This window comes from Polypterus senegalus, chromosome 10 (genome assembly GCF_016835505.1).
Source record: "Polypterus senegalus isolate Bchr_013 chromosome 10, ASM1683550v1, whole genome shotgun sequence".
Taxonomy (NCBI): domain Eukaryota; kingdom Metazoa; phylum Chordata; class Cladistia; order Polypteriformes; family Polypteridae; genus Polypterus; species Polypterus senegalus.
Window position 1 is genome coordinate 161,899,130 of NC_053163.1, and position 15,504 is coordinate 161,914,633.

General features: G+C 45.7%; 1 protein-coding gene across 1 annotated transcript in view; it reads right to left on the reverse strand.

Moving 5' to 3' along the window:
* The window catches only part of LOC120538290 (A disintegrin and metalloproteinase with thrombospondin motifs 10-like), a 161,334-nt gene that overhangs the window by 78,509 nt on the left and 67,321 nt on the right, over nt 1-15,504 (reverse strand). Inside the window, exons 10-14 of the mRNA XM_039767753.1 lie at nt 12,686-12,832; nt 12,397-12,538; nt 6,052-6,159; nt 5,627-5,772; nt 4,250-4,313 (exon numbers count right to left, since the gene is read on the reverse strand). Coding sequence (XP_039623687.1) covers nt 4,250-4,313; nt 5,627-5,772; nt 6,052-6,159; nt 12,397-12,538; nt 12,686-12,832 — 607 coding nt within the window. The remainder of the gene's footprint in view (nt 1-4,249; nt 4,314-5,626; nt 5,773-6,051; nt 6,160-12,396; nt 12,539-12,685; nt 12,833-15,504) is intronic.

Consider the following 15,504-nt stretch of genomic DNA (forward strand, 5'->3'; position numbering starts at 1 on the left):
ATAAATGGAAATAAATACACCTACAAAAAAAAACAAACCAAAAAGAATTCAGCGGTGACGTGATATTATTTCTTACGCTTACATATTTATCCTGTCTGTGATGGGCTGCTTTGTTCCTGCTTTGCACCCTGTGATCCTGGATGAGAGGATTAGGAAAATGGATGGCTGGCTGGATGTATCCTTAGCATCATTTAACCTAACAGGTCTTGTAAAGAAGTTGTATGCAGTGTGGTGAAACAGATCTATAAAATGACATTATTAGTGTCCTGTACAGTATATACTACATATTTCGTTTAAATGCTGTACTGATCTTTCACCACCTCATGATGCCAGTCGGTCTGCCTGGTAATTACCTGACACTCTTACTGCTCTTCGCCGTCACGTCTTCTCTGAGCACATCCGCCCTTCACTTTCCTGGCCGTTGTGTTTGTTTCACTTGCCCAGCTCTGGCTGTGTGCTGATGTGGGCTGAAATGGAGACCTGCCTGTTCACAGCGCTCCGCTTCGTTCTTCTCTGCGCTATGTACACTGTTCTACAACATTGAAGAGTAACATTTTTGGACTTTCTTTTCCCCACTTGATGCCTAAATGTTAAACTTTTCTTTTTAGCTACAGCTGACTGTTTTGGGCGGACTCTCCCAGCAATCAGAATGGCGACAAACAGGACACACTGTCAAAGGGAGCTAAAAAGAGGCCCATAAAGTGCTAAAGGTTCTCAAAATCATGATTTTAACACCATTACAATAAAAACCAGTTGTACAGCAGCAATAGTCACTGGTTGTTAATACTTGTGATATGTTTAAGTGTCAGTATGTGTCACAAATGCGTACATAGGGGTCATCTTCAGGGCTTCTGCGCTATCGGTAATTCCACCCCAGACTGGCACTGCCACTCCCATCTTTCTCTCCGGTGTTCTCAGATCCAGTGACTGCTGGCACCAGGTAGTTAACGTCACTTCTGCTCATCCTCCAGAAGTCCTGCTACATCTAGCCTAAGACCTATTAAACCAGCGCTCCACTGGATGTGGTCAGTCGTAACAGACTCGTGCCAGCTTCTAACAGACTGGTACGCTGGCATTGCTCAATTTGTTTTTTTTGGCTTGCTTTTTGTTAAATCATCTGCTATTAAAATGGTTTCACCCTGTGCTGTCCGAACCCTCCACACATCTCTTTTCTGTTCTCACACACACACACAATAAACCGTAAGTTAGCAACCTTACTCGTGTGCCACTTTAAAAAAACATTTACAGTAATCGCGTGAAATAAACAATTAAAAAACAAATGTACGACCTGTCAAAACATTTTAGAGAATTTACGCAGCACTTGACTGAGATGTACAGTAGATGCCCGGATCCCATCTGAAATCCTGTGGGCTTTGCACAGCTCGCCTGAATACTTCACGGAGTGAGCTGCACTCGCGGACTTACCTGTAAGTGTGTTTAAACGGGCGGAGTGAAATTTGACAACACAAACAGAAGTGGATTCAAACACAGCCCTGCAAACTAAAAACAGTCCTAGCAGGAAATGAGCCGCCACATGATTATCATTATTGATGAGTATAACACATTTAGTATTTATCATTATCTTATTAGCTTTGCACGGCCCTATATAATAATACTAGCCGACCCGTGGCGTAGCATACGTCACATAATTATTTATTGATGTGTGAACACTTCCTGAAAGACACAGTTGTCCAAATGGGGTGGGTTTGAAGATACGACTTGCAGTGAATGAAAAGATGGAACTCTGGAGAGAGCAACAGACAACTGTCCGTAACTGAAAACTGGTTTGAGCAGATACAGGCATATCTTTTTGAAAGTTTGTTCCTGTGCCTTATTGATTGTCATCGCGAAGGCCAATCTAACAGGAAATTGTCTGCGTGTAAAAGTAAAAGGCAAATTTGAATCTGATGGGGTCAGGGAAATCCGGGGAATAAGGACAGTTTGTGAGGTAGCAGCTGCGATAGTCTTACACTCCAGTACATTGCGGTGAATGCTGGTAATAGAAAGTCTAGTGCCATCACAGAGACCTCTTGCTGGCATGAGGTTTCTGAGAAGCATGACGTCTGAACCCATTTTCATTTTGAGTTTATGCGGAGGCATGCCAGTGGGAGTAAGACTGTTAAGAAATTCTTCGGGGAATGAAAGTTGATCTGCGGAATCGTCTCTGACGATGGAGTCAACGCTGGTGAAAGTTACTTCGTCGGTAGGGATAAGTTTCAGTACTTGTTCATTAAGGTGTAGCGAGTCTTAGTTGGTGACACTTAATATAGCTCGTGTACTGAGTTGTTCCGGAGTGACAGTTGAGAAGTGATGCCTCGAGAGCGAGGGTGGACGTGGGAGGAGGGTTAGAGTTGGCGGGCGGGGCTCTGTCGTGCGTACCCCATGGTCGGGCGACTTGGTCGATTTATATATAGAAAAGCAGCCAGAACCGAAAAGAACAATGAAAAGTCAACGTGGCTCAGAGGTGCATGTGGACTGTAGCAGAGACGAAAGCGACTGAGGCGGTATTTGGTGAGGTGTTACGTGCGGGCACATGAGCAGGCAGTGCGCATGCCTCGAGAGCGAGGGTGGACGTGGGAGGAGGGTTAGAGTTGGCGGGCGGGGCTCTGTCGTGCGTACCCCATGGTCGGGCGACTTGGTCAATTATATATATAGATAACCTTCCCAGACCTGCTCATCCCAGCTCAGGGTCATTGAGGTTTATACAGTACTGGCAATATCAGGTGCCAAGGAGGAAGCAACCCATCACATGGCTCACCCGCAGACCCACCCTCATGAGGCTAGCAGTTAACCTAACATGCACTCCATAGGGGATATGGGAGGAAGAGCCAGTCACAGACGGGGGGAATGTGCAGGGTCCACATAGACAAAGCCGGGGCGTGGGAACGCTAAATCTGTGAGGTGGCGCCAGCGGCACTGACCCACTGTGCCAACATGCTACCCTTTATAATGTAATATAATCAGAGAGTCACATGACTGTTTTAGTCTTGGAATTGTGTTAAAATGGGCAGGCCTGTTCTAAAAACTTCCAAATAATTCTCAGCAAGAATTACCAATGGAGGCGCACACTGCATCACCGCTGCCATAGTCAGGCCAAGTGCCATAAAATGTCAGTGTAGTTCAGAAACTCCAAGTGTGCCACCCTTCGGAAGTAAAGGGGTCATAGTAATAAGATACACCGGCAGTTCACTCCAAGTCTCACAACTGTTTTCTTGCCTTGAGCGGTGCCTCTGGGTAAAGTAATCCATTGTTTCACTTTTAATTACTGTGTTCTGTCACAGAGTTACTCAGCAGTGAAGCTCAGCTGGTCAGTACATCAACTCTACTCTAGTCTAGCCATCCTTTCCTCTAAGCCAGTTAAACCATTTTTGGGGTTTCAACCTTGGGCTCCAACAATCTGGATGAGAACAGGCCATTCAGCACAACACAAGTCACTCTTCCTGTCCATCAAGTTAGTTTTGAAAGTCTTCCTGTCCACCACACCACTTGGTAGCTTATTCCATCGGTCTTTGGTTCTTTGTGTAAAGAAAATCTTCCTACTGTTTGTGTGAGTTTCCAACTCTGTCCTCGTGTTCTTGGTGAATTCATCTCTAAGTCACTGTCTCAATTCCCTTCATCATTTGAAACACTTCAGTCAGGTCTTCTCTTAAACTTGTAGCCCTGGACTCATCCTAGTCGCTCTTCTCTGGACCTTTTCTATGTCCTCTTTGTATCCTGGTGACCAAAACTGCACACAGGACTCCAGATGAGGCCTCACCAGCGCGTTATAAAGCTTGACCTGTGGACATCTCCTGCTTGTGTTGCTTCTTTTGTCTGTGAAATTCTGACCTTACATTATGTTTTGCCACTTGGTCCATCGTCGGTTTGAGGTTTAGTGTACCTTTGCCATGCCTGAAGTGCTTCTTATGTCTGACTACAATCAAACCAGGATACAAAAAACAGAAAAAAACACCAGCCCTCCTTAGCCTTTCCTGAAGCTTCCAAAAGGTCTTTATTGATCATCTGTGCACTTGCATAGACCCTGAATATTCAACAGATGTTGTGATGTGACTCATAAGACATGTTATGACCTAACAGCTTATGTGCTTTGCATTGAGTCACCTTCTTTAGTGGATTCAGAGGTCTTTGAGCCTTCATCTTCATTTTGTGACGTCACACATCCCTAACTCTTCAATTTGCCTATTCAATGTTTAATGTCTGTTATACACATTTGAAATGAAACTGTGAAAGATTCAAGCCTTTAACTCACATCAATGTTGCAAGATCGAAATCGCTTCCTTTCTCCCAGACAGTACTTCCCTCCAATGGTTGGCCTGCAGTTAGACAAAGAGAAAGACATACAGTCACATTATCAAAAGACTGAAAAAGGGCCTTTGAGATGCTCCTCAGACCTAAAGGTCAAAGTGACCCTAATGTTTGATAACACTTGGTGAACTGAGCAAACCACCAAGCGAAATGACACCTCATTGACTTGTACGGAAACGTCAAAGAGTTCAGCTTGGTTCTAAGGGAGTGAGACCAGCCATGGAGTATCAGCACAGAAGAACAGACCCACCAGGCTACCCCTGAGAACAGAAGATGTTCAGATGAGTTATAAGGAGTGACCTCAGATGTCAGGAAGACCAGTTAGGTCGTCTTCTAGGGGACAAATAGCAAATCAGAAAGCTAATGACCTGGACGTTCCTGTGACATTACAATGTCCCACAGCATACCCTGACTAGAGCTGCTGATTGACTGTGCAGACTGCATCTCTGTTGCTGGTCATTAGCACTAAAACATTAGAATTTGTTACCAACCCTCGCCTATTCTGTTTCTCTTCTCTGTACTCAAATGTGCCGCTTGGTGCCACGGCCCACCTGCCAGCCTGACGGAGGATCGCAGGAATTGTGAGGTAGAGGGGTCCTTTCATCGGATTGGCTGGCCCAGCGCTGTTTCAGCTGTGGAATGGTCAATGGGGCGGGGCAGCTTGATGAATGAGGTCTCCAGGACTCTAAACAAATCCAAATCCTATTATGGGATATCATCTACTGTTAAATTCTGCTCTGTACTTCTAAAATGTTTAGTTTTTTACTGTATTGAGGATTTGTATTGTATTGTGTTGTACTGACCCCCTTTTCTTTTTGACACCCACTGCACGCCCAACCTGCCTGGTAAGGGGGTCTCTCTTTGAACTACCTTTCCTGAGGTTTCTTCCATTTTTTACCTACAAAGTTTTTTTGGGTCTGTTAAAGCCCATTGCGGCACTTCTTGTCTGATTATGGGCTACATAAAAATAAATTGTATCGCATTGTATTTAATACTCTAAATGCATGGGATGTCATGGGCAGGCCCCGTGTTCAGGCATGTCTGATTGATGACAAGAGGTGACGGTGGACCTCAGGGACCATATCTATTTAAATTCAAGTCAGTGTTTATTTCTATAGTGACTTTCACACTCTGACTCAATGTGTGAAAAGTTCAAGAAATAACTTTTATTATTCATTGGGGGCTGACCAATTGCACTGAACAGACCGTTGAACACAAAGTAACAAAATCACACAAAAACAAGCGGGATAAAGTCATGTCAGTGGAGAAGAGAAAAAGCAAAAGATCAGCTTGATGAAAGCAGATGAAGGCCACAACTCACCTGGGGCTGTCACAGTGTCGGGTCGATGATGACACGCCTCCTCCACACGTGCGGCTGCATTCTCCCCATGGTGACCAGAGGCTCCACCCTCCATCCACGCCTTCCGGCCGTGTTCCGAAGGGGACACATTCCCTCTTGTAGCACCACTGCAACAGAAGACATTGAAGTACTCAGTGATGGCAACAAAGGCTAGAGGTGAACGGAAAGGCGCCAAGCAATCAGTCAAGTCTGTAGACCATCACTAGGCATTTTACAATCAGGAGTATAATATTTGAATAATTAATTCATAATTATAATTTAATTAATAACTGACACCATCCCCATACAATTTTTGAAGCAGACAAGACCATATGCCAGGCATGTTGTGCGAAAGAGAACATATAGGAAAGGAGGAATTTAGGCGCTGGCACGCCCTGCACACTCACTCCCTTGTCGATGGTGTTAGTCTGGCAGATGGTGCCCTCTGCAGCTGGGATGCTGCTGGTGATGCAGCGGTTACTCTTACTGATGCACCAGAGTTCACTGCAGACTTCCTGCAAAAGAGCAGATGCACAATGAGGTAAGGCAGCCTTAGGCCCTCCACTAAACCCTGGGGTCATGGAGATGCCGAGAACGAACGAACACCCACTGACTCACAGTGTCATGGAACAAGCTGGACCTGGCAGTAGTTTGAGGTGAGAATCCCACTCACATGCCCACGCTGACTCTTCAGAATGGCCTTGGTTTCCCCTTCCAGTCCCTCCCTTATTCTGTATTTGAGTGTGGTGGGCTCCATGCCAGTTGCCCCTTTTGGTTGTCATTTTTCCCCTTGGTGTTATCTGTCTGTGGCTGCTAAGCAGAACTTACTCTTTTTTGATTCGTCTACATTTTCTGTCATCGATAAACTTAATGCCTTTTATGTCGACTCTCACAGTGATAGTAAGTAGCCCACTGTTCAGCTGCCAGCAGTACCACACGATTCAGCCGTATTTGTTTCTGTATGTGACATAAGGAGGGCTTTTAAAGAAATGAATGTCCTTAAAGTATCTGGTCAAGCAGGAGCATTATTAAAAACGTGCAGCAGCTAATTGGCTGCCATGTTTTATATTTCCCAGACACAATCTGTGGTCCCTGACTGCTTCAAACAGACAATTTCTTCAGCGTCTAACACCACAAAAATGGACAGTCTGAAAGTACACAGACAGGTGGCACACGTTACTATGTCAGACAGAATATTGATGGCAGTCCACACAGACTACAGACTACAGCTAAGTATTTAACAAGATGACCACCAGACTCCTCAACTTAGGACCCCGCGCCACCCTCGACCACTGGACTTTGTAACCACATACTTTGGAGTGCACCACATCCTCCATGTCACCCATCAACACGAGTGCTCCTCAGGGTAGTGTGCTGAGCTTCCTGCTAAATCTCCCCCCAGTGAAATAAACTGCACTGCTGTCTGATCCTGCGCCTGTTGTTTGCCCTTTGGCACCGGCGATACACCACTTGAGTTCTCAGCCACACAAAGACTGGCACTTAATGGACAGACAATTTCACGTCCGACCAATGGTGATGACTCCCTGCTAGGACTGTGGCCAGACACAATGCCAACTCAGACATTACATTAGCTGATGACACCACCATCGCAGGCCTGATCACCAACTATAATGAGGCAGGGAAGAGGTCTACCTGCTGAATCAGTGGTGCCAGGTCAGCAGTCTGACCTATAATGTTACCAGGACCAGGAAGCTGGTAGCAGACTTCAGACCACAGTGCCAAGCACATTAGAGGGGATGCTGTTCAAATGGTGAGCAGCTTCAAGTTCTGGGAGTGGCCATCACTAGTGAACTAAAATGGCATCAAAACATATTGCCCTCCGTCCTTCAAGAAGGCTCGCCAGCACCTCTACTTCTTCAGACATCTGAGGGCAGCTGGCGTTATTCCATTTGATGTCATGAACTTCTACAGGTGCACAGTGGAGTCCACGGCTCAGGATGGCATCTGCTCAGCCCAAAACATTACAGAGGCTGGTGAACGTGGCACAGAACATGGCTGGCTCCCAGCCACCTTCTGTTCAGGACAAATACAACACTCACGGAATTAGAACGGCAAATAGGGTTATTAAAGATCTCAGCAAAAAGGCAAACAATCGTACATCAAAGCCAGTTGGAGAAACAAAGATTCAAGTCAGAAATCTGAAAATAAAAGAAGATCCACACTAAAGCACCTGCAAGGGACATGGAGGGAGTATTCACAGACTTCGACAACGAGAGACGCGCGCCACTGGTTTAAAGGCCATTTCATCATTGGGTCATGGCGATGAATTCCTAAATAATGAAACTCATTGACACTGTCAATGCATCTCTATATACTGTATATAAAATCCAACGTCTATCTGTCTCTGTCTGCTTTTCACGAGAGAACGACTTCACGGATTTAGATCGGGTTTTTTTCTCTAATTTGATTGAACATTCTGGTTGATTTTGCGACTTCTCTCTCTTCGCTTGCAGGAGTGATATATTAGTGTGAATCCGAGAGAGACGCAGCGGGCTGAGGGGAGGCAGGGCCCTCCTCAATCCCACGCCAGTCTCCATTCTAGTCCCTCTACCTGTCGCCATGTGTTGGAGTGCACCTTGCCTGCGCTTACCTGTTTGTTCAGCAGACGTTATCGTCTAGAGATTGTTAAGGAGTAACGTTTGAAGTTTTTGAGAGAGAGATCAGAGCTATGTGTGTTTTAGAGGGTAACTGCTCATTGGCAGAGATATGACGGCCATGTTCTCTTCTCCCCATGCGGGTGACGCTCTCCACGATCAGATACAATGCCAACGTCTGATGTCAGAGCGTTCCTACCTTCTGCTTCGCCAGAGATGCCTTGCCAACTTTTTACATCTTCGGCAAAGCGATCACAGCGACATTCTCGCCTCTGATAGCAAAACCAAAAATATTGAATGTCAAGAGGCCCTCGGATACAAAAGCCATCAGTAGAAATTCTCCTCACTACAAATGATTACATTTATTTTTATTTTCACTTGATTTTTAAAGTTTGTCCTGTTTTACTACTACACAGCCAAGCCAGAGCTGCGGGGAACAGCTAGTAATAAATAAAACCAAATAACCCTCAAACAAAAATGAAGAACAAAATGAAACTGAATTCTCCAGTTTCTCCAAAGCAAAATCTATTAATCTTAGTGTTAGGGTTAGGGTAGCAATTATATATTTTATTATCTAATTATATATATTAAGTCACTTTAGGTCATGTAGAGTAATGTTCTTCTTAACTCTGAGACGTTTCCTTTGGTTTTATTGTTGCAGGTATTACAGTTCATGGCACCATTTTTATTGTTCTTGTTTTAATAGGGTGGGTGCCATTTTGTGTTTCTGCCAACAGCCGTAACTAATGGTTTGCTGTTGAATTTCTGTGACTGTCAAGACCTGACGCGCTAAGACCATTTAAAGACGACTCCCATCATCCATTCCTAAAAACCAAACGTTTTTATTTAGAAAGGGGATTTTAAGGCTGGTGGGACTTTTACCTCTCAAGTTCAGTTTTATTTTTCTTGCTCTGATGATTGGCAGGTGACTTCCTGCTTTAGACGAGTGCCTGTTTCATAAAAACACTCATTTCTTGTCCCTTTTTGGTGCCTTCATTTTCTAGTCTTTTTGGATGAGCTTAATTTAAGAGAATTTCAGCCATCAAAAGGTCTTTGCAGCAGAACAAGACTCATCATCACATACAAATATTATTGAGTGCAAACTGATCGCTATCCAAAATTCTGAAACAATCTTCATTCCCAGAATCTCTCTCCTTCCTTCCTTTCGACACCAATCTAGATCCCTTTTAAATGTAAACGCGCACAATTCCCACTCAGACTCACCTCCTCCATGACTATCAACAAGTCCCAAAGACAAGCCTTTTGAAAGATTTGCGTGAAGCTACAACAAGCAGTCTTCAGCCAGTTGTACGCGGCTTTTTCTAGGGTTAGATCTTTCGACTCATTATCTGTCGTCTCCAGCAAAACACCTACTCACAACTGCGTCTTTCAAGAAGTATTTCTTTCTTCTTGATTTCTGAGTTCCTTTCTCACCGTTTTCCGTTCCTTTTCTTACACAACAGCGTATGCTACGGCGGGCATCGGCTAGTTGGTTTGGTTTTAACTGTTTGTATTGTATTATATTGCTGTCCAGCACCCTGTGACCTTCTGTGAAGGGCGCTATATAAATAAATAAACTGCTACTAATACTGAAGGTGTAGACAAGTCCACCGCCAGCAGCCTAACCAAGACCCCTCGCTGCCCTCTCTCCACCCGCCACTCATTTGGACAAACGTCAGAGAAGCTAATGGACACTAAAGCGTCGAGTACCTGTGTGTGTCGAGTTCCTTTTGGAGGAGTACCGCGTGTGTTTCATCTGTTCAGGGTGCTGCCAAAATTTAAAAGCTGAATATTTAGTTCCCTCCAAAAAGGACTGGAACAGCACGGCCATTGAATTTGTTGTTGCTGTGCACTGAAGACGTCTATCTGTACGTGAGATCAGAAGATGGTATGAGAAGAGGGAGCTCGGAGTCTCAGCTTTTATTCCCTGGTTTTGTCATCTCGATATGTTAAATGACATCACATTGTGTGTCAGACCACCCAGCTTTTCAAGTGGAACTGAATGTTTTCAAGTAAATTAAGGTCAAGAGAACTTCATATTTGGTTGGTTAATCACTCGCAGTAATAACCGCATCAAGCCTACGACCCACAGACTGCAGCAGATTTCTCGTTTCTTCACTGGTTAGGCCTTTCCAGGCTTTGGCTGCAGCATCTTTTAGTTGTGGTGTGTTTTGCAGGGTTTTTCCCTTCAGGAGGTGAAACGCTTGTTCAGTTGGGCTGAGGTCTGCTGATTGACTGGGCCAGTCCAACACCTTCCATTCCTTCCCTACTGATGAAGTCCGAAGTTGAGGTGGCAGTGTCTTCTGGATTATTGTCTTGCTGCATAATAAAGATCCCCCTGATTAGTTTGGATGGTTGATCTCTTTTAACTGGCAGACAATACGTTACTTAGACTTCTGAGTTTGTTCTGCTACGACCATCGTCAGTAAAAATGACTGAGAAGCAGCCATGCAAGGCCGAGCCATGACACAACCTCCACCATGCTTCACAGATGAGCTTTGTGGACCACCAGGGTGCCCTGACCCGACACAAGTTCCAGTCCAGCACACACACTTTATTCTCTGCTCCCCAAATCTCAGTCCTTCACTTCACTTCTCTCCTCTTTCTCTCTCATTCTGTCCTTCCGCCTCCTCCCGACTCTGGCTCCCCGGATGGAGTGAAGCGGCTCCTCTGATTCTGATCCTGGTGGTGTTCCAGGTGGCCCATCAGCATTACCTGGAGTCACTCCCTGGCAGCCCCCACGAAACCCAACAGGGCTGTACCAAACTCCAACTCCCAGCATGCCCTGCGGGGAATCTGCCCTCTAGTGTCCCAGGGGAGGTGTGGCCTCACAGATGCTCTCTCCCATGGTCCTTGCATTCCGTTGTTGTCCTAGCGAGGTCATGGCCGTGGCCGCCTGTCACAGCTTGTATGTTTAGGATCAGGAGCAGCTCTCTTCTTTCTCCATACTTTGGTAGACGTTAATCTTTGTCTCATCAGTTCCAGAACTGTTTTTGCAAATTCCAATCTGCCGTTTCTGATTTTTACTGCCGATGTGTGCTTTGCATCTCGCAGTATGGCCTCTGAGTCTCAGCGGACTGTGATATTTCCACGCCTGCTCTTTGGAGCTTTTCTTTTCTGCTCTCACCATTTGTATGTCATCAGTTGTTATTGTGGTCCGTGTTGCTGAGTACGCCAGTGGTTTCCTTCGTTTTCAGGAAATCCCTCTGATGGATTGTCCTCCTTGTCTCAGCTTCAGAATGGCACGCCATAGCCCGCTGTCTGGTCTCCATGTCGGGCTACGCTTCTTAAGTACAAGTGCAGTCTTCACCGGTGAAAGCCAAAGCTCAGACTGAGACCTTCTTAACATCCAGGGCTACTTAACGATTAGACAGTCAATCCTATGTGACGCTTACTCCGTTAGCTCGGCATGTTCCAATAGTTTTGCTCACTTGTAAGACTTGGTGGTTTCATACAAATGTTCTGTGTGGTTTGACATATGGAGATGGAAACAGCAGGGAATAAAAGCTGAAAGTCTTCTCACATTCATCGTTTGATTTCACACGGTGGAAGAATCATGAACTGCTTGCAAGCTACTGAGGGTTAATAGCTGACTCTGACGGCGTCTGTCTGTCATAAGATGGGGTGCAGTAAGCTGACCTCGGACAATGTCCATCTGTTTGACACAAGACAGATGATCTTTCCTTCTTTAGGGTCTCTCTGACAAGTGGGAAAAAATAAGAACAAATGGCCCATTGGCGTAATAAAATAAAATAATTAAGTAAACGATATAAGTAAGGGGAAGGGGGAGGAAGAAGAAGAAATTCTAAAAAGCCAATCGAAAAACTGAACGTCGCTTTTCTGCCTTACAACGCAGAATCCAGGTGGTCATCTGTGACTGAACTTGTCCTGTCTTCCTCAAGTGTCTTGCTGAGTGGCCTCGCTGTTCCCGTACTTGTGGAGGGGACTGGAGGTTTGCTGTACTTTGTTAATGGTGGCCAGTTTATATTAAAATGACTGCTAGTAAAGCATCATTAGTGAACAATAATAGATGACACTGAGAGCCAAGGCGAGAAAGGTTGGGAACAAGTGACTGAAATGCTCAGAGCACTTCCAGCAGCATAACATCAGAAAGGAACAAAGAATAAAAGGAAGTACCCCATATTTACACTGGCGGGATTTGACTCCGTACTGGAAGCGGCACTGTTCGTCTGCGTCATACACCTGACCGGGCGCCATAGTCGGGTAGAAAAACTCCTGCCTCGGAAGCTCGTTATTCAAGCAGCTGCCCATCCCTGAGCTGTTAAAAGAAGAATGGAAACAACTTGACCAAAGACCCTGGCACGTGCCACTTCACTTCTGTCCCCGAGGCCAAGCATATCCAACTGTGTGGACACACCTACAGTATGTCTGAACCAACTGAACCTTGAAGATTGTCTTGGCTTACTCAAGGAAGGTGGTGATGTAGTCCCGGCTGCAGGCTGACCACACAAAGGGGTTGGTCTTCATGGTGATGTGTGCCGCCATCAGCTTGGCAGTCTCCTGGCCTCTGGAGCCACAGGCATTGCCTACGCCATCATGGTTCATCCCAAACCTGGAATTTCAAAAAACAAGAACGCTTGTCATCACGTATACTTTGAAAACTACTGGGGTGATGCTGCTTGTGTGTATTTGGAAGTTAAAGATCAATGAAACCTGACAAAATGAGGTGGAGTGACCGCTCCGACGTCTAGAAGTCCACTTGATTTGAGTCTGAATTAGACGGCAAACTCAGACCAGCTTGTTTCTTTGCTCTCAGTGTCTCCATAACTGGAAACGTCTGGCATTTGAAAGTACCGCAGATGAATTCTCAAAAAACGCGGCATCATTGATTTCTAACGTATGGGACCCTCCAAATCTGACTGTGTGCAGAAAACGGAAGAAGGAAGTCTATGAAAGGTAGCAGCCGTACCCCTGAACTCAAGTGGCATGTGCCAGTATTGACCTTGAAGAGAAATGAACCTTTTCACTCACGTGGAGAAAACGTAAAGGGAATGGTGAGTCAGAATTTTATAATGTTCAGTCAGGCGATGAAACTTGAAAATCAAAAGTCCAGACTGGCAGAGGAACGGACAGAGGCTGGAAGAGGACCTGGGCTGGGCCCATCGTTGGATGGTACACTCTAAGAGATCCTCCATGAGCACCTCTTTGGAGTGTGGCGTCCTGTGATGAAGCCTCCGCCATTAACTCACAGCGTAGAGGAAAGGCAGCAGCCCAGCAAGCACTGCATGTGCCTGAACCTCTATGGCCGGGTTTATACTCGACGCGACGTGACGCCTGCTCCAGCGGACGCTACTGCTACGCAGTCTTTGTGCTCTTTACGCTGTGCGTACGTTACGTAAATCTGGAAGATTCCAGCAGGTGGCAGTGCGAGATATCGTCACATTCGGCTTGGCTATGTTGGGAATTGCCTGAAACATCCATTAAGTTCCGAGGACACCTTAGCCACAATATCTCTGTGTTTAATGATTACATCCGTCAACCCAGGGATGCGCCCATGGACGGGGCATCAGCTCATCGCAAGGTGAAAACACACACACACACACACACACACACAGAGGTGTCATTTTAGCGTCACCAAATCCCCAAACCTGCATGTCTTTGAGAGAAAATGGGAGCCCACTTTGGAAACCCACCAGGAAAGGAAAACACGCAAATTCCAGGCAGGGAATACCAGGGACGGGACTCTGTCTTGTGAGGCAGCCGCCCCATATGCGTAATTATTAACAGTATTTAAATGAAGTTAACGGTTTATCTGTAAACTGTAACATGCGTACTTTCATGCATTTCATCATGGAGGTGATGTCAAGTAGAAATCTAAGGATTGTGAACGTGCAGAGAGCTGGAATATCAGACGTGTGACGTGTTGTGTGTGACGATCGCTGCTGTCAGCTCAGGACGAAGGCCCAGCAGTACGTATAGCGATTAACAACTGGCTCGGTTTGAAGATGACGTTTATGATGGTCTGCTTTAATGATAAAGTACACTACGAGGTTAAAGTGGACGTTTCGAGATTGAAGCCGTAATGTCCACTTTCATCACTAAATAGACCTTTTCACCGTGCCCTTAGCTTTTTTTTTTTCTCTGTAGCTCAAATACGCCGCCGTACATTCTGAGGCTGTTGTGAAGGTGCAAGGTGGCACAGATGGTGGTATGCTACACCTTTACAGCGTATTGTGTCCTTACGATGGGGAATACGCGACACTTGAATATCAAAGCACCACCAATGCATTTTGCTTCACCACATCAAACCGTTCATCAAACATCGCAGCAGGCACACATCGATCCTGTAGGGTCACCAAAGTGACCGTAAACAGGGACTCTGACGTCACGTTCCGATTTTTATCACGCTGCACCCCCTGACTTTTGCTGGCACTGCAACTCGCGTACGCATCACGTTCATTTCAGAGAACGCGTCAAATGAACGCTGGGAACACACGCCAGCCATGATATGCGTGTGTGAAGCATAAAACGGCCCTGAAAATAAGAGGGGCATCCAGGAGACCAGCCAGCACCATCCCTCCTGGACAGCCAGTTTCAACAAGAGGGAACCTGCTGCCCAAAACAGAGAGAAGGCGCCCCCCAGTGGTTACTAAGGGGCAGAGCATTTAAGACTGAAGTCAGGAAACACTTCTTTACACAAAGAGAACACACTGCTGAGACATGGGGATGAAGCAGAAACCTCGAGAACCTTTAAGAAGAATCAGGATGAGGTCCTGGGACAGCTGAGCTCGTAGCTCAACAAAGGGGCTTTTTGGACTTCCTGAAGATTATCAGCAAACTTTAGTTTGAAGAAATGAATTACCAGCAAAGCAGATGCAGACAAAAACAAGCAAAGAGGTGGGAAGAGGACAACACTGTCTCGATGGCCAGCCTCATTCAGTTTTGCCACAAGAGAGTGTGTCCGAGGACCCAGAAGATAAGGGGCTACCAAAGGGCTAAGCAGGCATGCAAAACAAATGTAACGTTACAAACAAAGAATCGTCAAAACAATGCTATGAGAAATGAAAAATGCAGAGAGCACACACCAAAGTCGAAGGCGGCCTTTAAGTACAGTAGTTGTGCTGGTGACATCAGGGTGTGCATCTTCTGTGTCATAACAAAACAAAACCCCAAAATGGTGGCACCCGCCAGAAAACACCAAGCAGAGTTAATCCAGAAAAGATTTAACAGTAAAGGAGCATCACCATAACCTCCTCCAAAGTAAACAACCTCTAAAAAACCTGA